The sequence below is a fragment of the Carettochelys insculpta genome, chromosome 16 (genome assembly GCF_033958435.1).
Source record: "Carettochelys insculpta isolate YL-2023 chromosome 16, ASM3395843v1, whole genome shotgun sequence".
NCBI lineage: Eukaryota > Metazoa > Chordata > Testudines > Carettochelyidae > Carettochelys > Carettochelys insculpta.
This window is the reverse complement of record NC_134152.1, coordinates 4271572-4297969: the sequence shown is the minus strand read 5'-3', so window position 1 is coordinate 4297969 and position 26398 is coordinate 4271572. Positions and strand designations below refer to the sequence as shown.

Sequence of the window (26398 nt, the reverse complement as noted above, 5' to 3'; positions counted from 1 at the left end):
TGGTGTCTCTGGGTGTCAGTCAATGTGGGAGGGAGAGGTGTCAGTCAGTGGGGGGGAAGGTGTCAGTATCCAAGTGTCAGTCAGTGTGTGCTATTGTGTGTCAGTGTCTCTGGGTGTCAGTATCTCTGGGTGTCGGTCAGTGTTGGGGGGAGGTGTATCTGGGTGTTAGTCAGTGTGTGCTGTTGTGTGTTGGTGTCTCTGGGTGTTGGTGTCTCAGGATGTCAGTAGGTGTGGAGGGGTGTCAGTATCTGGGTGTCAGTCAGTGTGTCCTGTTGTGTGTTGGTGTCTCTGGGTGTCAATCAGTGTGTGTGTGGGAGGTGTCAGTATCTGGGTGTCAGTCAGTGTTAGTGTCTCTGGGTGTCAGTGTTTCTGGGTGTCAGTCAGTGGGGGGTGTCAGTCAGTGTGTGTGGGAGGTGTGTGTCAGTAACTGGTGTCAGTCAGTGTGTGTGGGTGGGTGTGTCAGTATCTGGGTGTCAGTGGTGGGGTGTCAGTCAGTCAGTGTGTGTGGGGTGTCAATATCTGGGTGTTTGCTGTGTCTCTGGGTGTCAATATCTGGGTGTCAGTCAGTGTGTGTAGGAGGTGTGTGCCAGTATCTGGGTGTCAGTCAGTGTGTGCTGTTGTCTCTGGGTGTCGGTCAGTGTGTAGGTGTCAGTCAGTGTCGTGTCAGTCATCAGTGTGGGGGTGTGTGTGTTTCTGGGTGTCAGTCAGTGGGGGGTGTCAGTCAGTCAGTAGGGGGGTGTCAGTATGTGGGTGTCAATCAGTCAGTGCGGGTGTCAGTCAGTCAGTAGGGGGGTGTCAGCATGTGGGTGTCAGTCAGTGGGGGAATATCAGTCCGTCAATGTGGGGGGGTGTCAGTATGTGGGTGTCAGTCAGTCAGTGCGGGTGTCAGTCAGTCAGTGGGGGGTGTCAGTATGTGGGTGTCAGTCAGTGGGGGGTGTCAGCATGTGGGTGTCAGTCAGTGGGGGAATATCAGTCAGTCAGTGTGGGGGGGTGTCAGTATGTGGGTGTCAGTCAGTGCGGGAATATCAGTCAGTCAGTAGGGGGGTGTCAGCATGTGGGTGTCAGTCAGTGGGGGAATATCAGTCAGTCAGTGTGGGGGGGTGTCAGCATGTGGGTGTCAGTCAGTGGGGGAATATCAGTCAGTCAGTGTGTGGGGGTGTCAGTATGTGGGTGTCAGTCAGTCAGTGCGGGTGTCAGTCAGTCAGTGGGGGGTGTCAGTATGTGGGTGTCAGTCAGTCAGTAGGGGGGTGTCAGTCAGTCAGTGGGGGGTGTCAGCATGTGGGTGTCAGTCAGTGGGGGAATATCAGTCAGTCAGTGTGGGGGGGTGTCAGCATGTGGGTGTCAGTCAGTCAGTAGGGGGGTGTCAGTCAGTGGGGGGTGTCAGCATGTGGGGGAATATCAGTCAGTCAGAATGTGGGTGTCAGTCAGTCAGTCAGTGGGGGGTGTCAGCATGTGGGTGTCAGTCAGTCAGAATGTGGGTGTCAGCATGTGGGTGTCAGTCAGTCAGTCAGTGGGGGGTGTCAGCATGTGGGTGTCAGTCAGTCAGAATGTGGGTGTCAGCATGTGGGTGTCAGTCCGTGTGGGCCGTTGTGTGTGGGTGTCTCTGGCCCCGCCCACTTGCCCTCTCGGCCCCGCCCGCCCAGCTCTGCGGCCCCGGCGCTGGGCGGGGGGCGGAGGCGCCGGCCGGGGAAGATGGCGGCGATGGCGGCGCTGACCCTGGCCCGGCGGCTGCTGCGCTCAGGTGCGGCCCGGCCCGGCCCGGCCTGGCCCGTGGGGAGCCGCCTGGGCCCCTCCCGCGCGCACTGGGCCCGGCCGGCCCGCGCCGCTCACCCGTGTGTGTCTTGCAGGGCCGCGGCCGGGGCTGAGCGGAGCCGGCGGGCGGGAGCCGGGGGCCGCCCCGCGCAGAGCGATCGGCCACGGCCGGGTGGCGGTGGAGCTGGACGGCAGCTCCGGTGAGCGGCGGCCCACGCGCGTGCGTGCGTGCGTGCGTGTGTGCGCGCGCGCGCGCGTACAGCCCCTCCTCTTGTGTGTGCGTGTGTCTGTACATGTACAGCCCCTCTGTCTGTGTGCGTGTGCATGTACAGCCCGTCTGTGTGTGCACGTGTGTGTGTACAGCCCCTCTGTGTGCATGTGTGCGTGTGTGTGCACACGTGCGTACAGCCCCTCTGACTGTGTGCGCGTGCGTGTGTGTACATGTACAGCCTCTCTGTCTGTGTGCGTGTGTGCGCGTGCATGTACATCCCGTCTGTGTGCACGCGTGTGTACAGCCCCTCTGTCTGTGTGTGCGTGTGTACAGCCCCTCTGACTGTGTGTGCGTGCATGTACATGTACAGCCCCTCTGTGTGCACATGTGTGTACAGTCTCCGTCTGTGTGTGTGTACATATACAGACCCTCCGTCTGTGTGCATGTGTGTACGTGTACAGTTCCTCCATCTGCGTGTGCGTGCGCATGTATGTGTATGTGTACAGCCTATCCATATGCGTGTGTGCATGCATGTGCATGCATGTGTACAGCCCGTCTCTGTGTGTGTGTATGCATACAGCCTGCTGCTGGGGTGTGCATGTGTGCATGTGACTGTACAACCCACCCATGTGTAAGTATACATGTACAGCTTGCCTGTCTCTGTGTGTGTGTGTGTGTGTGTGTGTGTGTACGTACGTCTACAGCCTGCCCACCCGTCTGTGTGTGTGTACATGTAGAGCCTGCTACTGCAGTGTGCGTGTGCGCGCATGACTGTACAGCCCGCCTCTGTGTGTGTGTACACTTGTATACTGCGTGCCTGGCTGAGTGTGTGTTACTCTACCACCCATGGTGTGTGTGTACACGTGTGTACTGTGTGCCAGGCCCTGTGTATGCACATGTACAGCTTGCTGTTGGAGTGTGTGCATATGCCTTGTGTGTTGCATGCCTGGCTCTGTGTGCATGTGACTGTACCACTGCTGGTCTGTGTGTACATGAGTGTACTGCGTGCCAGGCTCTGCATGGATATGTGTACAACCTGCCAGGGTATCTGTATGTGTATGTATGCACAGCCTGCTGAGGTGTCTGTTTGTGGTTGTGTACAGCATGCCAGTGTGTGTGTACATGTATGCTGCATGCCTCTGTGTGTGTATATGTGTACAGCATGCTGGTGTGTGTGTCTATGTGTACAGCATACTGGGCTCTTGTGTGTACATGTACAATGTGCTGCGTGTATGTGTGTGTGTATGTGCACACTGCACGCTAGGCTCTGTGTGTATATGTGTACAGCATGCTGGGCAGTGTGTGCGTGTGTGTACACAATGTGTACAGGCTGCCAGTGTGGGTGTGTGCACAATGCTCTGGGCTCTGTGTGCATTTGTGTGTATGTGTGGTGCTCCAGGTGTGTTTATTTTCTGTGTATGGCACTGGTATTTGTGTGTTATCTGTACAACCCTCTGGGTTCTGTTTGTGTGTTTACAGTGCGCTAGGCTGGGTGTTACAGAGCCACGTGACATTTGCTCATAGGTCCCAAAAAGCTGCTGTGCTTGTTTTAACATGCATGTTACTTGTCTCCTGCGGTGGCTTACGCCTGTGGGCTCCTGCGTGGACAGCAGCTGGTTGCAGGAGTAGACCTTCAGTCCTATCAGAGCTGCCCATGTTGATCTTCACAAGCACACCCCACATAAGCTAAACGCCCAGTAAAACAAGCAGTCCTGTAGCACCTTAAGGTCTGACAATCTTACTTATTAGGTAATGAGCTTTCGTCTCACCCGTGAAATTGAAGCCTGATGGGCCACAGGTTGTCCACCACTGATCTAGCACGTTGCAGGCCACAGAACCTCACCCCCCTAGTCCTGCAATAGACACCTAACCTCTGGGCGAGTTACTGAAGTCCTCAAGTCGTTGCTTAAAGACTCCCAAGTTCCAGAGACTCCTCCATTCGCGCTAGTGACCCAGGCTGCAGAGGAAGGTGAACGCTGCCACCACAGCCCCACATCACAGGGCCTCTGCGAATCTGATGGGAAATTCCTACTCCAGCCTCCAGGTCTGGTCTGGTCTGGTCTTGGGAACGTTCGGAGACCTGGAGTTGCTGCGCCTGTCTCCAGGGAGTTCTCATTCTTCTTTGCTGTGGTGCAGGGGTAGCTGTGATGAAGATGGAGAACCTTCCCGTGAACAGCCTGAGCCTGGGCTTTCTCACAGAGTTCCTAATAAGCCTGGAGAAACTGGAGAATGACCGAGGCTGCAAAGAGGTCGTCCTGACGTCGGTACGTGACACGCTGGACGAGGCTGCCTCGGTGTTGTTACGTATAGGGTGTGGGTGCTGGACCTCGGCCTGTTCCTTTGCCTCATGCTGAGCCATATTGCTCTCCAGCAACCAGAGCAGGTGATCCCAAGACGTGGCGTTGAGCCACCTCTGCCTAGGGAAGGGCGTTGCTATGGGGCCAGTGTTCCCAGGAAGCTGAACACTTGGGCAGCCGTCCTGAGAGATTCAGGCGCCATCCAACTGATTAGAAGAGGGCTCACAGACAGCGGCGTGTGTCTGCTGGTGGTGTACACCGGCACATGCCTTGGTACCCATAACAAAATTTATTCCACCCATGGATGGAAAAAAATAGAGGGAACCCTGGATGGGGGCTTCTGAGGATGGAAGGAAGTAAGGTGGGCTGCCAAAGAGGCTGATGTGGGAGAGAGATGCATTTTCCTCTCTCTTCTTTTAAAATCGCTTGGCATTTTCTGTTATCCAACTGGAAATAAACCACAAACGTGGCTACCTAAAACAGAATTTTTGCACAGAAATGAATTTTCCCTTTTTTTGTACGGCTCCTTGTTATTTTTCTGACCTTTGGTTAGCCATTATAACGCTTAGGAAATTGGTGAAACATGTAAAAAGTTTAGAGCCTTGCAGATCCGCAGGTATCTGTGGTTCGGTTTCGCAGCTTTGGATGGGGAGACGTATTTTCTACGCAGAACCCTGCAAATTTGGGAGTATTCCCTTTATATCTGCTGGTATCTGCCTCTGCAGATATGGACGTGGATATCCTCAGTTCACTTCTGCGGATGCAGATCCAAATTTTGCTTCTGCACAGAGCTCTAAAACCGTTGGCGTGCACACGATCAGGTCAGATTCTGCCAGACCATGTTGCTAACAGGTTGGAAGGTCGGTCGTTAGAAATTAATTGTCCGCTTGTTTATTTCCCCCCATCTTAGGGTGCCCCCAACATCTTCTCAGCTGGCCTGGATATTACGGAGATGTGTGGGAAGAGCGTGGAGCACTATACGGAGTTCTGGAGGACCGTGCAGGAGATGTGGCTCAGGCTATACCAATCCAACCTGGTGACAATAGCTGCCATCAATGCAAGTTATCTTCATACCAGACTTCCCTCCTGTCGCAGGCTGGTTCTCTTCCTGATCCTCAGAGATAGGCGTACATGAGGGATTTCGAATTTTCGTTGTTCTGAGATGGTGGTGTGCCTTACACTGAGTGGAAGGGCTTCTGTACGTTAATCATGGAATAAATTGCCTAGGGAGGTTGTGGAATCTCCATCACTGGGAATATTTAAGAGCAGGTTAGATGAAAGCCTGTCAGGGATGATTTAGATGGTGCTTGGTCCTGCCCTGGCTGCAGGGGACTGGACTTGGTGATCTCTCGAGATCCTTTCCAGTTCTAGGATTGTAGGGTTCTATAATGTACTGATGGCCATAGGTTGCCCTCAGGAGGTGCTCAGCACCTCTCGCTCCTGGTCTTACAGGACTTTCTCAGCACCGTAGGAAGCCCATCTGCCGCACATACATTTAGCCTGCTTAGCAACCTGTTTATTTAAAGTGACAGGTCGCAACAGAAGCGCCTGTTGGTCTGTACTGGGGCTGAGGGAATTCCTTGTTTCTGACCTCGCAAAGGGTGTTCGTGGCTCCGAGAAGCTCTGTGTGAGAGCAGGGTGCTGTGTGTACAGCAGAGCTTTGTGGCCAGCTGTGGAGGGCACCACGGTGGGGGTGGCTACTCATGGCGTTGTCATGGTTTTCTCCTGTCCGGAGACCATCTTTTCCTGGAGTCCATGGATTGTACCATTGCTACTTCTTGCTTAATTGTCCCTCATCCAGCTCACACTTACAAGTGGCAGTCTGGTCCGGCATTCACACTGCTAGGACTAGCACTGGCTGTGGGGGAGCCTCTGGCTGCTCCTGCCCAGCCACTGGGCGGGGGTCCAGCCAGCAATGCTGTCATGTTGCCAGGGTGAAGGAGGAGCCAGCAGAGCAGTGCTGAGGGACCAGCCCTCCAAGCTGACAGCTCCTTACAGCCTGAGTTCCCCTGTCTTCCAAGGTACTCTCCCTCCCCTTCAGCTCCCGCAAAGCCCAACCGCTGGAGGAGACGGTTGCCCAGAAACTCCGCCAAATGAGCTCTGACTTGCTTCACGGCTCCTTGCTGGGCTTCCTCTGCAGCAAAGGAGAAGCTAGTCCTCTGTCGCAAAGGGAGGGCAAAGGCAGAGCAGGGACCAGGTGACTACAGTGTGGAGAATTCTTGAAATGTGCTCGCTTCCTAGTTCCTGCTTGAGGAATTGGGTAGGTCATGGTGGCGAACGTTTGTGCTTTGTTCGTTAACACGTTACCCAATTGAGGGAGTGAAATCCAAGGGCAGGCGTTGCAGGGCAGCAGTGGTGACTGAACTCTGCTCTTAGATCCGCAGCAAGGGCCGTTGAGATGCCTGCTAGCGTACGCTCACGTGTGGGAACTGGCTGTTGTTCCTTAGGTTACGTAACCCAACTGGCCATTCTTGGCAAAAGTGGGGCGTGGCATCCAGAATCTGTGTATTTTGACATGCGATTTCTGTGTAGCGGTTGGTCACTCGCTTTCTTTTTCTCACAAAATAACTGCCGGCACCGGCTGAGTCCCTGTGGCTAGCCAGGGCTCTACGCTGTCTGGAGAGGGTGTAACCCAGGCCTGGCAGCCTCCTTAGCTCTGGGGAACCGGCCCTGACACTGACAAGCACTAAGGTGAAATTGACAAGTCCGGACTCCAAGTGGGGAAAACCACAAGAAGTCCGGGGGCACCTTATAGACTAAGGGGTATTTTGGAGCAGAAGCTTTCGTGGGCAAAGCAGGTCTGAAGAAGCGGGTCTTTGCCCATGAAAGCTTCTGCTCCAAAATACCTGTTAGTCTATAAGGAGCCCCCGGACTTCTTGTGGTTTTTGAAGATACAGACTAATACAAGCGGGAAAAGTCCAACCAGTGAACAACCTAAATAGCCTGGAGGAGGAGAGGAGAATTGAAATGGCAAGAGTTTTAAAATTAAACAATAATAATAATAATGTAGGCTTGGAATTTTTTTAATTACCTTCTTTTTCCTCTAACCCCACGTCCCTATAAATCTTCAGAGGGGCGTGTTGAAGCAAAGGACTTCTCCGTGTTTAGGCGGCTGACATTCAGCTTTATTGAATTCAATAAGGCAACAGATCAGCCAAACTGGACGCCAGTCAGACCAGGTCCAGCCAGGCTGCTTGATGCAGCTAACTGTAGTGTTTTATACCCTTACACAAACAATCCAACATCAGAGGCAGCTGGAGAAAAATCAATCGTTTTCAGAGAGAAAACTGTTGTTGGTAAGGAGGAACAGGTATCAGGGAGCAAGAGCCCCAACTCCAAACAGTTCATTAACGCATTCTGCTTAGCTCATCCTCTGTGCCATTCCCAAATAGGTCAGGAAAAGTCCAAGCTCTTGTGTACATGCAGAGGTAAGAAATGTGAAATGACTTGTATATAAGATGGCTTCCACAGATGTGACTTGAACGCTTTCTCCCCCTCTCTGTTCTGAGCACATCCTGCACGTGATAGAATGATGCTGTTATGGTGAGAGGAGCCTGAGAATTTCACAATTGGAGGTGTGTTGTGGAGATTTAACTCGACCGAATCTCTTCCTTCCTGTGCCAGGGGTCCAGCCCAGCAGGGGGCTGTCTGATGGCCATGTCATGTGACTACAGAATCATGGCGGAGAACCCAAAATATGGCATTGGACTGAATGAAACTCAGCTGGGAATTGTTGCACCTTTCTGGTAAGATGGTGGTTACGCTGTAATCAGAGAAGCATATCTATATGAGGGGATGGAAGCAGTGCTGCTGAGAGGTGTATTCAGAGACACTGGAGTCTGACAGGACAGAGCTCATGTATGAGGGGTAACGCTTATAGACTCATTGCGCTGGGCGCTGAAAATACATGGACGATTGACGCAGGCCCTGCCTTGTAGAGCTTACAGCCAAAGCATAAGGCAAGAGAATGGGTGACTGCAGACAGGGGGCCCCAAGGTGACATGTAAGATGTGACTCTGTAAAGCAAGCCCAGTGTTTGCCTCGCCCTTTTGGAGTGGTTTGAAGGTGCTCCAGCCAAGGTGAGAGCTAAGGAGAACAGGATGGTCGCTTATCATCAGCTCTTTATTTTGGGGTCTAAATGCTTCTCCCTACACTTGCTGGTGGGGCTGTGGTTCCCCAGCCTGAGAGCTGCTTCTCTCTCCTAGGTTTAAGGATACAATGGTGAACACTATTGGAAACCGAGCTACTGAGCGTTCCCTGCAGCTGGGGCTCTCATACTCCCCGGCCGAAGCCCACAGAATAGGCCTGGTAGATCAGTTAGTACCAGAGGAGAAGATGCAGAGTGCGGCTGCCGAGGTGATGTCCCAGTGGTTAGCGGTCCCAGGTAAGAGACTTCGGGCAGCTTCGGTCTGTGCTCCTGTCAGAACGGCGCACCCCTGGCCAGAGGGAGCTGCTTGCCTGGTGCGGAGCAGTGTGCATGCTGGAGCAGAATGAGGTGGAATTGGAGAACGTGGCTTAATAGTCCCCAGTTCCTCTGTGACGGTGTCAGAGGTATTGACTGATTGGTGAACAATGGGGCTGAATAATATTGGGCCAGCTCCACCAGCCTGGGGTGGTGCTAGAAGGAAGGCGAATGTCGCAGAGACTCGGGCCATTGGCTATCATACGTCAGTGCAGCCTCTGCAACCCGCTAGCGCTGGCCGACTTGTGAGCGCCTCGGGAGAATCCAGAGCCTCGCAGCCTGGCAGGGTTTGGTTCTGGGGAGTGCCTTGGAGAAGTTACCAAGTTCACAGCCTCAGCCAGCTGCCATGGAAATGGGAGGCAACGGTGCTGCCGGCTCCAGCGAGATCAGGAATACAGACAGTGCAATGAGCATACAGCTGCGGTTCCCAACCTTTGTGAGACGGGGACCCGTTCTGGCAGTTCAGTAAGACTTTGTGACCCAAGGCAATTCAAAACCCTGGGGGCAGGGAGGTTCTCCCTTGGGAAAATGTTTTTTTTTTATAAACCTTGATTCCCCCCACCCCCGGCTTAAACTTCCTCGCAGCCCCAAAACGCTCACACCCTCAGTTTAAACCCCTGGCAATCCCAAAATGCCGCCCCACCTACCTCACGCGAGCGCTGCTGCTGCGCCCTTCTGCTCCTTGGCGCGGCCACTGCTACCTCCTCCGGCGGCTCCCCACAGCCCTCCCACTGCCTTCCCCCACCTGCAGCACGGGCCGTTCCCTGCCCTGCCACGCTGAAATGGGACTCAGTCTAACCGACTTAACAGCTGGATCCCTCCTGTCGGCCCTTAAACCAATTAAATTGCGTTCCATTTCAGTGCGGCAGGCAGGGACTGGGAGCTGGAGGAGCGAGCAGCCGCAGCAGCTGCAAATGGCACTTTAAAGAGCTACATGCAGCTCGGCGCTGCCCAGCTGGCAACGTTTAGAAACTCTAATGGTGCCTCATAGGTTGGGAATCCTTGTCATCCAGGCTTGAGATGCTGCGGGTGGCAGGCAGGCTGCCCCTCTCCCCTGGCTGGCGTGGAGCTCAGACACCCAGCTTCACACAGCTGACCCTGCTGTGAGGCCGGTGAGCTGCTGGTGGGCTGAGCCAGTGCGGGGAAGGCAGTCAGAGCTCTCTGCATGACTTGGCTCGTTTGAACAGTGGCAATTTGCAGCTCAGCAAGAGATCACAAACAAGGCACAAGTCCTTCTTCCGCTCCACTCTGCACTGATTAGGCCTCGGTTGGAGTACTGTGTCCAGTTCTGGGCACCACGTTTCAGGAGAGAAGGGGACAAGTTGGAGAAGGTCTGGAGAAGAGCAAGAAAAATGATTCAAGGTCTAGAAAACCTGAGCAATGAGGGGCGGCTGAAAGAACTGGGCTTGTTTCTTCAGGAAAAGAGAAGGCGCAGAGGGGACACGATCTCAGCTTTCAAATACCTAAAAGGTTGTTACAAGGAGGAGGGAGGAAAATTCATCTCCTTCATCTCCAAGGATAGGCCAAGGAGCAATGGGTTTAAAGCACAGCAAGAGAGGTTTAGGTTGGATGTTGGGAAAAGCTTCCTAATCATCAGGCTGGCGAAGGCTGGGATAAATTACCAAGGGAGGTTGTGGAATCTCCATTGTTGGAGATTTTTAGGAGCAGGTTAGACAGACGCGTGTCAGGGATGATCTAGACGGTGCTTGGTGCCGCGTGAGGGCAGGGGCCTGGATCTGATGACCTCTCGACAGCCCTTCCAGAGCCCGTCTTCTGTGATTCAGGGAGCCGGTGGGAGGAGCGTGTGCTGTCCTACACCTGAACGCCACGGGGGGGATTTAACAGCGCTGAGCGTTTGAAACAGAAGCCGCCTGGCCAGTGGGAGACGTGCTCCGCAGGCTGAGAGAAGCAAGCCAAGCCTGGCCCTTCCCAGCCCCTCCCCCTTACACAAGAGCAGGGCGTAATGTCTAGCTGAGTCTCCCGTTCCCGCTCCTTTGCCTTCTAGAGCTTTGTGATCTGGGGCTGATGGGCAGGTCCCTGGGTTGCTCCCCCACATCCTTGGCTTGGGTGCAGGTCCCCGAGCAGCTCGTGGGCCCTGCACTCCCAGCATGGGGCGGGTGTTGGGATGCCCAGGAGTCCTGGCCCCTTATCCCACTGGGGAGCAAGTCACAGGTCACCTCTTGTCTGTCTGCCTGGAGGCTCCTGTCCACATCTCACCGTCCGCACCCTGGGGACGGACCCAGGACCTGCCCGCGCACAGTGGTTCTAAACTTGCCACACTATGGGTGTGCCTTTCCGAAGTCTGATTTGTCTTGTGTGCCCCCCAAGTCAGGGCCATCCCGGGGGTTGGGAGGGGGGCAGCTTGGGGCACCATCCTGCCCCACGTCTGCTCCACCCGCTCCCTCCCCACTCCTTTGCCAGGGTCCCCCCTCTTCTGCCCCCTCCCCTTCCTGCCCCATTGCCAAACCCCCCTCTCCTCAGTAATGGGAGCTGGGGGGCTGCAGGGGGCAGCAGCCGAGGTCTCCCTTCCCCACGCTAACCGTGGCGGTGGGAGCTGGAGTGGCCCAGCAGCCTGCCCCACCGCCCGCCGCGCCCCACTTCTCCGCAGTACTGGGAAGCAGCGCTCCCCAGGGCCGGGGTGCTCTGCTTCCTGCTGCTGTGGGGAAGCCGAGGGTGCTGGGGCAGGGTTGGAAGCAGGTGGCCAGGGAGGACAGAGCCGAGCTGGGTGCCTGACATTCTCCGCCGCCCCACGCATGTGCCCTCCTGCAGAATGGTTGAGGCAGCAGCTGTGGTGGCCCCGGACTGTCCTGCTCTGAGACAGCTCTGCCCTGGGTTTGTCTCGCTTGAAAAGCGCTCGCTGGCGAAGGTGTCCAGCACGCGGGGCCTGCGAACTCGCTGACTTCCTCGTTCTTCGCCCGCCAGAGAGAGCTTGTCGTTATAGCTCCGTGTGTAGCGGGCAGAGCAGAGCGAGTCCTTCTCTGGGTGAACCTGTATTTAGCACTGACTTTGCAAGGGCTCTTTTTGCAGCCTGTTGTAAACCTAGGCAAATACCTCGATGAGCCAACGTACCCCCTGAAGACCTCGGTATACCACCGGGGATACACGCCCTAGCTGAGAACCTACGGTGTGCGCTACCCAGGGGGCTCTGGGGGTTATCACCAAGAGGTGCCTCTGGTATGTGGGAATCGCACATCGGTTTCTCTCCCATTTTTTTTCTCGGACAAACACCTGGAAAATGAAATACCTGTTGCGCTAACGCAATCACTAGCACTCCGTGCTAGACCGACGGTATCTGCTCAGCCTGTTGCGCCTGGCAGAGCTGATTTGCATTTCCTGACTTTAACGAAGCAATCAGACCCTTGTGGGCATATGTATTTAATTAGCGTCTGAAGATCAACGTGCATGACTGCAGTCTGACTCTTGTGCAGCGAAAGCCAGCGTTTGGTTAGGAGCAGAGGTGGGGAAAGTACCCAAGAAGTTAGTGGAGTAAAAGTACAGCTGCTTTGGTGGGGGAGGGCGTACTTAAGTACAAGTCACCCGTGTCCCTTTGGAAAACTACTTGAGGAAAAGTACACCCCCAACGGCTTTATTGGCCTCGAGTATCCAGAAGTGAAAGCAGCTGCACTTTTACTCAAGTCGCTTTGGGAGTACTTTCCCCACCTCTGGTTAGGAGTATCCAGCACAGCACAAGCAGGTAGCTCCTGCTCTGGTGACAGCTCGGGGTTTGGGAGCGACTCTCGCTTCTGGAGGTCACTTCTGCAATAGGATCCTGCGGCCAGGAGAGCCTTGGGCGGAGAGGAGGTGCTGGGTGGATAATTGCTCTGAGGGAGTCTGTGAAGACCTGGCCGAGGGAGGGTCAGAGGCAGAGCAGAGGAGCTGGACAGCTGTGGAAATGGAGGAGGTGGGCCGCCATGCGGACTCCACTGCAGGGTTTGGTTTATGCAACCGGCGGCAGACAGGCTGATCTCCACCCTGGTCCCTTGCCTTCGCCCTGTGCCGGAGTGGAGATTCAGGGCTGCTTGGCCGTGCTCCCCAGGATCTCTCCAGACCAGAGGCAGGCAACAGGTTGGCGGAGAATGTCCGCGTCTTGGCACAGGCTTCGGTTGCGCTTCTGTGGCTGTAATGACTTATTTTCCTCTGCCAGCGGAGACTCTTCCAGTGAGCACAGCAGTGACTAGTGCAAGATTGAGGCTGTCCTGAGGCGAGGGGGATGAAGGGTGCCCATAGCGTGATGGGGATGGACCTCGTTAATACATCGCCTTCGCGGTGGTTGAAACCATATCCTCCGCGGCTGGTGGAGATTCCTTGAGGCCCATGGAGCACTGCTGAACGTCACCAGCTGGGAAGCTGCTCTCTTGTGCTGGTCTGGCAGCCGATGCGGGGCCGTGCCCCAGGGGATGGGGTAGTTGTTGCTTGTTCATGTGGTTATCGCTTGTGTCAAGCAGTGTTCACAGAGAGCATTGGTTTTTAAAGCCAGAAGGGAGCACAGGGATGTTTTCGTCTGATCTCCCTCACAGCACAGGCCAGAGAGGTTCACCCACTTACCTCCGTCCTGAGCCATCACGTGCATTTGGCTGACCTGTCTCCCCGAAAGGATTCCAGTCTGGTTTTGGGGCAATGGTCTCCCGAACCGTTTCCATCCATGTGTGGAATAAATTTTAAGTGCACAGAGGCATGCGTGGATGTGTACCACCAGTAAAACAACCTAGCTGTGGGCGCTCTGCCAATCAGCTGTCCAGCATTTGAATTTCTCCTGAGCAGCCACACAGGTGCCCAGCCAACAGAGAACGCTGCTTTGAGGACACCGAGAGACAGAGCATCCGCCATTTCCCCTGGGAGTTGTTGAGGTGTTTAATCACCTTCCCAGTTAAAAATTTGTGTCTTGCCTCCAACTGCTTTTGTCTGGCTTCAGCTTCTAGCTATTGGTTCTTGTTCTGCCTTTGCCTTGTTAGAATCAAGAGCATGGTAGGATCCACTTCGTTTTCCCCCACGAAGGTAACTACACCCCAGGGTCCCGCTGCCAACAGGCAGACCTCTGGCTGACCCTGCACAGCCATTATGCTAATTGTCTTTGCTTCACAGAGTACGCCCGTCAGATCACCAAGTCCATGATGAGGAAGCCGACTGCGGACCGGTTGCTTGCCCACCGAGAATCCGACATTCAGAACTTTGTCAGCTTCATCACGAAAGACTCGATTCAGAAGTCTCTCCAGACGTACATGGAGATGCTGAAACGGAAGAGGGGCTGAGGACGCAGCCTGCCCCACCGTCGGCTCGCTGGCCTGGAAGGTTGAAAACCCCTCTGCCGACCTCTGATCACCCTGCTGTAGTGGTAGATCTTTAAAATGAAATATTTTTCCATGTGATTGATTTGATTTCTCCTGGCTGTCACTTTACCTCTCACTCTGGTGCCCCGTCTCATGGTGCCTAATACTGATGCCTTCTTCCTGAAGGGCTGCAGGAAATGTTTGCTTAGATGATCGGAGTAGATAAACGAGTGGTCAGCCTACCCTCAGCTGGCCCGACTTGGTTTCCCGGCCCTCGTCTACGTGCCTTCCCAAACGAGGGGACGTTACAAATGTGAACTGCCAATAAAATGTCTTGAAACGAGGCTGGTTGAGAGAGGGAAGCTTTGTTTGCCGTGTGGGCTGTGTCGGTCCAGATGCTCCTCCAAGCTGGGGTGTGCGGCTGTAACAGCCAGACAGCTACAGGCAAAAGGTTCTCTTTCCTCCGCCTGACGCCAGGAGTTAGTCATTTTGGATAAGGAAACCCTGGGGCCGCATACGCCCTTCCAGCAAGTACTGATTGGAAGTTAGGTCACGGTTTGAATCCGGCCCAGGTTCATGGTGGCGGAAGGTTGTTGTGCTCTGATGGAGGGAGGGCAGGTGTCCTTAAGGGCTGGTTGGTTGAACCCCTCCTATGATGGGGCTGCTGCAGAGGCAGGTTGTGAAGGGGGGAGATGGGCCCGCCGGCTGCTTGTGCTGGCTCAGGCCTGACACACCTGTATCTTTTCGTTGACTTAGGCCCTGGCTGCTGCGGGAGGGCTGGTTTGGCCGGCACAGCCGGCCTGCAGGGACGGCAAAGGCTGGCGCGGAGGGTCTTTTGGAGCTGATTGTTGCAGCTGTTGGGGCTGGGCACTGCTGCGGCGAGGGAGGGCTCTGAGCAGGTGCTGCTGGAGGCAGCCTGGAGCTTCAGGGAGCCTTCAGGGTCACCTCTACAGGGAAGTGGTCACTGACAGCCAGGGCCTGTGTGGGAACAGCAAGTGGAGACACTGTATGGCACCATCAGCAGCAGGAGCAGCAGGTAACTCTCGGAGCCTTGCCCTTCCCCAGCCTCGAGACTGGCAGCATCCCTGGCTGGGCCTGAGGACGGGTGAGGATCTCTCTTGGCCCTACATACGCAGGGCTGGGAACCCCCAGGTTGGAGGCTCCCAGGGAGGCGCCCGACACCCCGATTTTCAAGCTGTTGCTCTCTCAGTAGAGAAGAGCTTGTTTGCAGGGGTATAGATGCACTAGTTACTGATGGATCACTCAGCGATGACCTGGCCTGGTCACTCCCTCTAGAGCACCTGGCCTCGGCCGCTGTCGGAAGACAGGTTGCTGGGCTGGAGGGACTGTTAGTTGGACCCACTGTGGCTGGTCTGATGTTATTCTTCGTGGTATAGTTAGGGACGCCTGGCCGCTAAACACACCTGGTGTTACCCACAAAGGGACATGAAAAATAGTACCCCCAACACCAGCAATTGCTCTCAGACACCGCAGAGTGGGGTGGGGGACTGCGGTGCAGGAGCTCCTGGGTGACCTGCAGGCCTCTGAAACTCCCTGTGATAAAGCCTGACAACCTCCCTTTCTCCTGGCTGCATTGCCAACCTCCCTGTCATTGTTTCAAAATGCTTCACGAACAAGGAAGCCTGGGCCTGCTCAGAGGCCCTGTCTGAGCTGAAGGGGCCCCTAGAGTGACCATCCCCCAGAAGGTAACAGGAAGTGCAGGGCCGTCTAAAGGAATGCAATCTTTGCTCTTTGGTCAGTTTCAGTCCGACCTACCTCCTCTTCCTCCAGTTCGAACGTGCGCTGGAAGTCGTAGACGGCAGCAGAGTTGGGCACGATGCTTTTCTTCAGCTTCGGGCCGCACGCCACAATCCTGGAACACAACCGCACGGCGCTGGGGGTTCAAGCCCTCCACTTCCCGGGGCGCCCGCTTCCCGTTTAGCCACCGACTCCAGGGATCCGGAGTTAGCGTTAGCAGGGTCGAGACAGCGCTCGGTGCCAGGCTGCTCGGCCCTTCTGGTCCCCGCCCCCAAACGCCAGCTGATCTGCCGTTGTCTGACCTCCAGGAGCAGGTGCCTGATGGGAAGCAGGCGCTAAGAACTACACCGAGAAGCCCGCACTCAAGGCTTTTGCCAGAGCTCTCCTAGCTCAGCCACGAGAGGGAATGCAGGCACAGGCAGCCCACAAAGGCTGTGTCCTGATCAGTCGCTCTGTGGAGCCGCTAGCTGGAGAATCAAGACGGCCTCTCCTGTCCCCTGTGTGGAGCGTTCCTGTTGCCCGTGCGATCAGCCTGTTGACTACAGCCGACCCTTCCCCCAACTGGCGTGCACACCCCCTCCCAAACAGCCATCCTCCTGACAGGTGAAACCACTCCGCCTGTTCTGAAACATGCTAACAGCCCACCAGGAAGTACAGCTGAAACCCTTGGAAATATGTCTGCAGGTGGGGTCTCCACCTGTTCCAGGACCCAGATCTTGCCCTGCAGGGTGGGGGGGAATGTCAAGGCAGGCCGGTGCCACGCCGGCCAGGCAAGAGGCCTTCCCATCGCGACAGTCGGCCAGGCGGCGCCTCACCTGTCGTAGGCGCAGTCTGACTTCCCGACGGTGGTGTCCTCGCTGTCGGGGATGAGCCACTCAAACACCTCGCTGGTGCGCAGGCGGATGGAGGCCCAGTCCCTTTTCCTGACGTAGGAGCAGTCGGCGTTGAAGTCTCCCAGGAATATGATGTTCTAGGGAAGGAAGGGCACAGGTGGGCGATGTGATTCACCCAGGCCTGCCAGCACCCGGCCAACCTGGCTCCCTAACACGCTCGCTGCCTGAGCATGGACGCCAGGCCTGCTGGACTGCACGGCAAGGGAGGAGCGCTGAATTTCCAGCCCAGGAAGGGCTAAAATTTCACCGGTTTCGCGTTGAGTTGGGATAAAAAGTCAAAATAACAAAGTTCTCCCCGGCCTGGAAACTCTGAGTGTTTTGGGCCGGATGTTAAAAGGCACATGCCGGAGCTGCTGCTAAGCCTCATGGGAGTTGTAGTTCAGGTGCCTTCTGCCCCCCTTCGCCCTGGGCTGTCACATTTCGGCCGGAGGGGCGGCTGGGGCGTGTCAGGGGAGATGTAGTCCATCTAGGGCAGAATGGGTGAGGAGGCACCTGAACGTCCGCTCCCAGGAGGCCCTGTTGCGGGGCGGACAGATGCAGTTCAATGCCAGACCGCACAAGGGAACGTTTTGATGCCGTTCAGGAGCCCCAGGGCATGTGTTTTGGGTCAGCACGGCTCTGCAGCAGCTGGTTCCTTTCCCTGCTGCTGCAGGAGAAGCCATGTCTGCCCCTCAGGATGCCCCCCGAGGAAGCTGCTGGTTTTGCGGTAAGTGTAACGTCCATCGGAAACACATCTTGCCAGCCACCAGCCTCGCCGAGACGAGCAACTGGCAGGGGAGCAGGGGCTCAACTCTGGCACTCTGCCTGCAGAGGCTGTCCATGCAGAGCAGCCTCCAGGACCGAGGGGAGGTCAGAGTCAATATATCTACTGCCCCGTCGGGGCCCCGCACAACCTGGCCTGCAGGAGATGGTGTTGGCCCGTGGGCTGCATCAGAGAAAGCTGCTTTTTCACAGCTCCTGACGACAGGCCCATGTCGCAGGAGAACGCAGAGGGTGAGTGTCTCCACTGCTGTCAGCGGAGCTGATCCCAGACCAGGGAGCGTTACAGCTTCTCTGGGAATCAGATCTCAGTCGCCTGCCCGGCTGGCTTGTTCCCAGCCAGAGGGGTGCCCCAGAGGCAGCAGCCGAGGGAAGCTGTGGGTTCCACAGGCATGGGATGGTCAGCACCAAGCCACCCAGGCCAGAGAGCCAGGTCCTGGGCCAAGCCCAGTGCTCCCGCCAGGGTGGGCGGGAGCACTGGGCTTGGCCCAGGACCGGGTTCTCCAGCTGGAGTGATGCAGGAGCTCAGACTGGAGGGTCGGAATGGGCCCTTTTAGCCTCAGCAGCTCAAGGCCCTCCCACGGTCACTCAGTGCTGGATCGGCACCCGGCCGCGGCCGCTTACGTCAGTGCCCCACTTGTCGATGACGTCCAGGTAGACGTCGTAGAGGGCGTCGATCTCCGACACAGCCTCGCTGGGGGGTGTGTGCAGCGGCACCAGCACGAACTCCCGCACCTCTGCCAGAGACACAAGAGAGACACACCGAGCTGGCTCCCCCGCACCGCCACGCCCAGCCAGTGCACACGTGTGGTTGTGTTGCAGGCACAAACACCTGCGGAACCTTCTGTGGTTCGCATACAAACACGCAGCTGTCTGCATGTGCGCACACTGCCTGGCACTGGGCCATGACACACCCACGTGAGCACACGCAGAGTGATCATACACACACGTGAACAGCGTGCGGAGCATACAGCCACATGTGCACACCCACAACCAGCATACACACGCGTGCGAACACACAGCGCTGTGACGTACATGCATGTGCGCACGCCCGCAGCCAGCATACACACACGTGTGAACACAGGACCATAACATCCTCATGTGCGCACCCCAGCCATCAGGCACACGTGTGAAAACAGCTGTGACATACACCCATGTGCACGCACACCCACAGCCACCATACACACCCTTGTGAACACACACACTACCGTAACATACAGCTACGTGCACACACCCACAGCCACCATACACACCCTTGTGAACACACACACTACTGTAACATACAGCTACGTGCACACACCCACAGCCAGCATACACACACGTGTGAACACACACACTACCGTAACATACAGCTACGTGCACACACCCACAGCCAGCAGACACACACGTGTGAACACACACAGCGCTGTGATGTACATCCATGTGCACACACCCACAGCCAGCAGACACACACGTGTGAACACACACAGTGCCATAACATACAGCTACATGTGCACGCCCACAGCCACCATGCACACCCTTGTGAACACACACACTACCGTAACACACAGCTATGTGCACAACCACAGCCGTCTCACTCACACACACACACACACACCATCCTGCACCGGGAGGTTGTCTGCCAGCTCAGGTAACGCCCCTGCAGGACTCCCTGGGGGGTGCGGCCGGCCTGGGGAGAAAAGAGCACCCACCAGACCTGTCCTGCTCCCTCCCTTCATCTACATCCACAAGTGTCCTGGCCCCTGGTCGCCGCCACGGCCTGAGTCCCACGCCCCATGGGACAAGTGAGAGCTGGGCGGCGGGGGCACAGCTCCCGCCAGCCCCTGTGCGGCTCTCTCCATGCAGCGTGGCAGGGTCAGGGCACAGGGCCCCCTCAGAGGGAGCCCAAACAAGCAGAGGGGCCTGCGGAGCACCAGCAGGGCAATCCCAAGCAGCTGGGCGGAAGGTGGCTCGGCCTAACTGGGGCCGGCTGGCTCCCTGGCTGGGCTAATGAGAGGCCTTTGAGCGCCAGAGAGCGTGAGCGGCGAGGAGGCCAGAGCAGTGGGAGGGAGCAGGAACCCCAGAGGGGGAACGGCAGCAGCTTGAGAGGGGGACTCGGTACAGCTGCAGCCTGGAGAAATACCAGGGGGAATTGGCTGGGGAAGTGGCCCAGGGAGAAGAGCGGCTGTGCCGAGGGCTAAGGGAGTCACCCCGTCCCACTAGCAGCTGCATAGGGTCCCTGGGCTGGAACCCAGCACGAATGGGCTGGGGCTGGGTCCCCCCCAGAGCACCCCGCACCCCAGCGAGGGCAACTGGGCCCTCAAGTGGGAGCAGTGGACTGAACAGTGGTGAGAGGCCCGGGAATAAGCCTGCCTTTGTCACAGCAGATACCCCAGGCTTGGTCCCCCAGCGGTTCCCGTGGCGGGGGGGGTGGACCCCGCAGCCACACTTCCCAGGCCTGGCAGTCTCCCCGCCCTCCAGCAGCAGGGCCAGAGCAGGAGTGCCAGGCCCCCCCTGCAGGAGATGGTGACCATGCGCCCGGCCTGGGGCCACGTATCTGCCACCCCCTCCGTGCCCCGCACGACCCCAAGAGCTCAGAGCTGCCCCTGCCTGGCTGGTCAGCCTGTCTCAGGCTGGCGGCCACCTCCAGGGCCATGCAGAGTGGGGCAGGGCCCTGCCTGGGGCCAGCCGCTCCCACCGGCGGGCTCTGCTTACTCGAGTTGGGGGACGAGAACTTCACGATGAACGGCTCCCGGCTGAAGGTGTCACTCAGGTCTGGGTATTGGTACGTGGCCACTACAGACACCGCCTGTGTCCTGCAGGGAAAGAGGGGGAGAAAGGGATGAGTGGGGGATCTGGCTGTTCCTGCCACTGGTCTGGTTTGGTAAGGGCGCCGCACGTCCTCTCAGCCCTGCCTGCCTGCCCCGGCTAGGCCAGCCTGGGCTCCCCTCCATGCCAACCCACAGCCCCTGGCTAGCCCAGCCTGGGCTGCCCTCGCCAGTTCTGCTGGGCCCCCTCCATCCTGACTGGCAGTACCCCAGTTCCCAGATATTACAGTGCAGCTTTGTGAGTACTGTACATACAGCCCAACGTGTTAGCAGAAGGAGCTGAAGTGTTTTCATTGTCATGCTGTTGCTGTTCTGTGTTGTTTGACTCCGGAGTATTGCACGGTTACAGCCCTGTGCGGTTGTCTCTAGAGCAGTGGGTCTCCGCCTGTGCTCTACAGCCCCTGGGGGTCCATGGCCTATGTCTAAGGGGGTCCCCAAAGACCAGCGGAGTAGAATTCACCTGTCTGTGGACAGTAGTTTTCCAAAGGGGTCTGCACTAGCCCCACTCTGGTATTACGAGCGTTACCTGCCCTTTGGGCTGAGGAGGCCACGCCCCTCGGCCCTACTGGGCATGCTCGGCCTGGAGACCAGGTATAAAAGGGAGTAGCTTGGCTCATTGAGGGCTGACTGCTGTGGCGGGAGGTCCAGGCTCCCAGCTGTGCTCTGGGGGATACCCAAGCTGCTGCAAGCCACCTGTGGGGCCCCCACCCACTGTGCAGCAGCAGCTGCTGGGCCAGCCCCCCCCGCGACCATCTGACCTGTAGAGGAAGAGGTACATCTCCTTGTAGTTCTCCCGGCCCAGAGGTTTGCTGACCTTGTAGCTGTATTTGTGCTTCGATGCCCTGTGAGGGACACAAGGGCCACAGCGGTGACCTCCCAGGCTGGCCTCACGCTCCGATGGTGCAATGGGGTGTCCCCAGCATACCCCAGGGGAGACACTGCCTGGGTGCAGACCTGCCAGGCATAGCTGGTGCTACCAAACCATGCCGGGCTTTACTCGCCCTCCTCCCTGCTGCCGCGGCTGGGTTCGGCCAGCCCGCCTCTGGGGCACGGAGCAGGGCCCTTTGCCGGGGGCTGCTCCACCACAGCTCCCAGGGCCTTTTGTCAGTAACGGGGACTGAGAGCCGCCCCCGAGCGACAGGTACCTGTTGAGCTGCTCCAGGAGGTTGGTCACAGCGCTGAGGTCGGCGTCCCGCACCTCCTGCACCAGGACGATGTCGTACCGCGAGAGGATCTGTGGGCGGCACAGGGGTCATGGCGTTGTCTGGCCGGCAGGGATGGGAGCAGAGTGCTGGGCTCTGAGGGCAGGGGACGGGCCGGTGCATAGCCCAGCTCCCTGGCAGCCATGGCGAGCGCTCCAGAGGGGCCCGGGCAGCTCCTGTGCCATTCTGGTCAGACGTGAGCAATGGGCCAGCCTCACGTCCAGGGCTGGAGCCCCACTGGGGGTGGACGGAGCCCCCAAGTCTCTGAGCTTGGGAGTCACGGTCCCAGCAGGCGCCGGAGCCCTGCCAGTCTGGCTGGGGCAGAGCTGTCACCTCCTCCCGTGGGGGAGCGGAACAGAGCAGCTTGGCCTCCTGCCGCCCAGCCCAGGGCCCTGCCCAGGCCCCCGCAGAGCTAACGCAGCGAGCGGGCAGCAAGCACCAACCCAGGCCCTGTGCTGGGCTGCAGGCAGAGCCTGGCTGTGCCTGGGCCGGCTCTGGAGCCCAGCCCCTGCATGCATGCACAGAGCACAGCAGTCAGGAGGCCACGGCCCCCCAGGCCCAGATGGGGGGTGGGTTGGGCCAGGCTGCACCCAGGCGTGAGCACAAGAGCGGCTGCGCCTCTTGGGCGCCAGTGCTGGGCCCTGTCCTGCGAGGAGGCAGCTGTCACACGGCTAGGGGACTGAGCGCAGCCCTGGGCACCCAGCTGGCCCACGGCCCAGGCACCTCCCAGCTCAGCGCTGCTGGAGTCAGCGCTGGGGTCGCCTGGCTGGCGGGGCTCCGCTCTCAGCAAGCCGAGGGATGCTAGCGGGTCTGCCAGCATGGGGCCTGGCGCTGCAGGTGGTGGGGTTACCCCACAGATGGGTTTGGCCCAGCCTGGCAGTCTAAGGCCTGGAACCAAGCAAGGGCCTGGCCATCCGCTGTCTGCCTGTTCCCAGCAGGAGACCCTGATCCCTGCAGCCCCGCTGCCCCGTCCACCCTAAATGCCCCCCACTGGGCGAGCGGCCCCAGCAGAGCCTGGCTGGAGCAACTGCCCCCCTTCCATCGCCCTGTCCCATCAGCGAGCGCCCCTGGTGTGAATGGCAACCGGCAGGGCAGGGCCGGGGGCTGCCCACACCAGATCCTAGAACCGGTGTGTCCCCCTTGCGGAGTCCATGCCCGGCGGGAGTGGGCACAGGGTGACCAGCAGAGGGGGGCAAAGTGTCCAAAAAGTTACTTGAGTGAAAGTGCAGCTGCTTTCACGTCTGGATTCTTGAGTATCGTGAGGGGGGGGGTACTTTTACTCAAGTAGTTTTCCAGAGGCGTGCAGGTGACTTGTACTTAAGTACACCCCCTGCAGGTGTACTTTTACTCAAGTAACTTTGTGAGTACTTTCCCCCACCACGTGTGAAAGAAGAGAGGGGGGGTAACAGGCACCTGTGAAGGAAAACCCTCGTCTGCCAGGACTCTCTAAAATCAGGACATCTGGTCACCCTAAGGGGAGGAGCACTGAGCTCCAGGACGGGGGGAGTTTGGGGGTGCCCCTGAACAGCCTGGCTCCTCCCGCTAGCCCAGATGAGAGACTGAACGAGCCCCGACCCTCTGGACCAGAGGAGGGGAAAGTACCCAAAAGGTACTCGAGTAAAAGTGCAGGGGCTGGGAGAAAGAATGTACTTAAGTACCAGTTATCGCTGGCCCTCTGGAGGAGGAGTGGAGGAGAAGTAGGAACAGGTGCGCCCGCACACCTCGCATCTAGACTGTACTCAAGTACCCAGAAGCGAAAGCTGCTGCACTTTTACTCAAGTAACTGTTGGGTACTTCTCCCAGCTCAGCTCTGGCCCCTCCCCACCCCCGGGACCTGCATCGCCCCCCACACAGCCGGTGATCCCCATGAGCTGAGTGCTGGGCGGTGCGCCCTGGAGAGCTGCGGGGGCCGGGCAGCTGCTCGGCCGCAGGGGTGCCTGAGTGGTGCACCCTCCCTGCGCACGACAACATTTCTTCCGCACCCAGGCGCAAAGGGAGAGGGCCCGCCTGCCAGGCCCTTCGGGGCCCCATCCCTGGCTGCCCTCCGGGGCCTGAACCAGCCCCCAGTGTCCCAGCCTGGGCCCCTCCCGGCCGTGCCCCGGGGCAGCCCGAGCCTGGCGCGCTCACTTTGACGATGACGGCCGCGGTGCCCTTGCTGGACAACTTGCTGTCGCCGAAGCTCTGGATGTTGAAGGCGCCGAGTCTCAGGGTGGCGGCGGAGGGCAGCAGGCAGGCCAGGGCTAGGGCCAGCGCGAACCCCATCCTGCAGGCAGGCTGGACGCAGCGCCTGGGGGGCGGCGGAGAGGTCAGGGTGGCAGCGGGAATATTTTATTAATATTCCTGTGCTGGGAAGAACACCGCAGCGGTCCAACACTCTGGCATTTAATTTCAAAAAGGGGAATGACACAAAAATGAGGCGGTTAGTTAAACAGAAATTAAAAGGTAGAATAACTAAAGTAAAATCCCCGCAGGCTGCATGGAAACTTTTCAAGCACACCATATTAGAGGCCCAACTGAAATGTATACCCCTAATTAAAAAACACAGTAAGAGACCTAAAAAAGAGCCACCGTGGCTTAACAACCATGTAAAAGAGGCAGTGAGAGATAAAAAGGCATCCTGTAAAAAGAGGCAGTCAAATCCTAGTGAGGAAAATAGAAAGGAACATAAACACTCCCAAATTAAGTGTAAAAATGCAATAAGAAAAGCCAAAAAAAGATTTTGAGGAACAATTAGCCATAAATTCAAAAAACAATAGTAAAATGTTTTTGAGTACATTAGAAGCAGGAAGCCCACTAAAAAAGCAGTGGGACCCCTGGATGATAGAGATCTAAAAGGAGCAATCAAGGAAGATGATGCCATTGCAGAGAAACTAAATGATTTCTTTGCTTCAGTCTTCACGGCTGAGGATATTACAGAGGTTCCCAAATCTGAGCTGTCCTTTGTAGGTGACAAATCTGAGGAACCGTCCCAGATTGAAGTGTCAGTAGAAGAGGTTTTGGAACTAATTGATAAGCTAAACAGTAACAAGTCTCCAGGACCAGCTGGCATTCACCCAAAGGTTCTGAAAGAACTCAACTGTGAAACTGCAGAGCTATTAATGGTGGTTTGTAACCTATCCTTTAAATCAGCTTCGGTACCCAATGACTGGAAGACGGCTAATATAATGCCAATATTTAAAAAGGGCTCTAGAGGAGACCCTGGCAATTACAGACCGGTAAGTCTAACGTCAGTACCGGGCAAATTAGTAGAAACAATAGTAAAGAATAAAATTGTCAGACAAGTAGAAGAACATGATTTGTTGGGCAAAAGTCAGCATGGTTTCTGCAGAGGGAAGTCGTGTCTAACTAATCTATTAGAGTTCTTTTAAGGGGTTAACAAACATGCAGACGGGGGGATCCAGTGGACATAATATACTTAGATTTCCAGAAAGCCTTTGACAAGGTCCCTCACCAAAGGCTCTTATGTAAATTAGGTGGTCATGGGATTGGAGGAAAGATCCTTTCATGGATCGGGAACTGGTTAAAAGACAGGAAACAAAGGGTTGGAATAAATGGTAAATTTTCACAATGGGGGGGAGTAACTAGTGGTGTTCCCCAAGGGTCAGTCCTGGGACTGATCCTGTTCAACTTGTTCATCAATGATCTAGGGAAAGCGGTAAGCAGTGAGGTGGCAAAGTTTGCAGATGACACCAAGTTGTTCAGGACAGTCAAAACCAAAGTAGATTGTGAAGAACTTCAAAAAGATCTTGGCAAACTGAGTGATTGGGCAGCAAAATGGCAAATGAAATGTAATGTGGGTACGTGTAAGGTAATGCACATTGGGAAAAATAACCCCAATTATACATACAAGGTGATGGGGGCAAATTTAGCTATGACAGATCAGGAAAGGGATCTTGGAGTTATAGTGGATAGTTCTCTGAAGACATCCACGCAGTGTGCAGCGGCAGTCAGTAAAGCAAATAGGATGTTAGGAATTATTAAAAAAGGGATAGAGAATAAGACAAAGAATATCTTACTTCCCCTGTATAAAACTATGGTACGCCCACATCTCGAGTACTGCGTGCAGATGTGGTCTCCTCACCTCAAAAAAAGATATACTGGCATTAGAAAAAGGCAACTCAAATGATTAAGGGTTTGGAACGGGTCCCATATGGGGAGAGGCGAGAGAGACTGGGACTTTTCAGCCTCGAAAAGAGGCGACTGAGGGGCGATACGATAGAGATATATAAAATCATGAATGGTGTGGAGAAAGTGAATATAGAAAAGTTATTTACTTGTTCCCGTAATACAAGAACTAGGGGACACCAAATGACATTGATGGGGAGCAGGTTCAAAACTAATCAAAGAAAGTTTTTCTTCACACAGCGCACAGTCAACCTGCGGAACTCCCTGCGGGAGGAGGCGGTGAAGGCCCGGGCTCTGACAGGGTTTAAAGAAGAGCTCGGTAAAGGTTTGGCGGTTAGGTGCACAGGGGGCTGTGAGCCGGGGGGAGGGATGGAGCCTTTTGTCGAAGGCGGGAGACGGATGGCAGGAGACAAGTCGCTTGATCCTTGTCTCCGGTTCCCCTCCTCTGGGGCACCGGCACGGGCCGCTGTCGGCAGCCGGGATGCTGGGCTGGGCGGACCCAGTAGGGCCGCTCCTCTGTTCTTATCTCCGTGGGGCGCCCTGCAGGCGCAGAGGCCCGTCCCCAGAGCCGCCCAGCGGGGAGCAGGGGCGCGGGGCTCGTCCCGCTTGGCGGTGCCCGGAGAGCTCCCAGCCTGGGCCCCTGCACCGTCACACCCGGCCGGGACGTCAGCCGGGGCCCGTGTCCCGAGCGCGCGTGCCAGGAACCCGAGGCGAAGGGCCCTGGGTCAGCGCCCCAGCTGGGAAAAGAACCCAGGAGTCCTGGCCCCCGCCCCGGCCCCCGGGGGTCTGAAGAGCCCCGAGCACCGGGCGGATTGCGCAGCCCGCCTGGGCCGGGCCCCCGAGGCCGGAGCGCGGAGAGGCGCCG

The 26398-nt window shown here is 56.9% G+C and overlaps 2 protein-coding genes across 3 annotated transcripts; one reads left to right on the top strand and one right to left on the bottom strand.

Moving 5' to 3' along the window:
• Positions 1–1653: 1653 nt before the first annotated feature.
• ECI1 (enoyl-CoA delta isomerase 1) lies at positions 1654–25856 on the top strand. Of its 2 annotated transcripts, none has more exons than XM_075010303.1 (7): positions 1654–1741; positions 1848–1952; positions 4100–4227; positions 5171–5317; positions 7885–8006; positions 8466–8644; positions 25774–25856. In XM_075010303.1, the coding sequence occupies exons 1-7, from the start codon at positions 1693–1695 to the stop codon at positions 25839–25841; spliced, it is 798 nt and encodes a 265-aa protein (XP_074866404.1). In that variant the 5' UTR covers positions 1654–1692; the 3' UTR covers positions 25842–25856. The 2 variants fall into 2 exon arrangements, with proteins under 2 accessions (XP_074866404.1, XP_074866403.1); XM_075010302.1 differs by lacking the exon at positions 25774–25856 and adding an exon at positions 13805–14332.
• Positions 14914–23908, bottom strand: LOC142021843 (deoxyribonuclease-1-like 2). The gene is made up of 9 exons (XM_075011092.1): positions 23904–23908; positions 23536–23695; positions 21352–21440; positions 20965–21048; positions 20094–20194; positions 18024–18136; positions 16563–16717; positions 15766–15862; positions 14914–14967 (listed from the first exon to the last, which is right to left on the bottom strand). Exons 1-9 carry the CDS (start codon positions 23906–23908, stop codon positions 14914–14916), a joined length of 858 nt encoding a protein of 285 aa, XP_074867193.1.
• Positions 25857–26398: the final 542 nt, after the last annotated feature.

Coding starts and splice junctions, on each gene's coding strand:
- ECI1 (XM_075010302.1), top strand. CDS start 1,693: ATGGCGGCGATGGCGGCGCTGACCCTGGCCCGGCGGCTGCTGCGCTCA. Junction 4,228..5,170: donor AAGAGGTCGTCCTGACGTCG/GTACGTGACACG, acceptor CCCCCATCTTAG/GGTGCCCCCAACATCTTCTC. Junction 8,645..13,804: donor CCAGTGGTTAGCGGTCCCAG/GTAAGAGACTTC, acceptor TTTGCTTCACAG/AGTACGCCCGTCAGATCACC.
- LOC142021843 (XM_075011092.1), bottom strand. Junction 18,137..20,093: donor GTTCTCGTCCCCCAACTCGA/GTAAGCAGAGCC, acceptor TGTCTCTGGCAG/AGGTGCGGGAGTTCGTGCTG. Junction 15,863..16,562: donor TCAGACTGCGCCTACGACAG/GTGAGGCGCCGC, acceptor GTTGTGTTCCAG/GATTGTGGCGTGCGGCCCGA.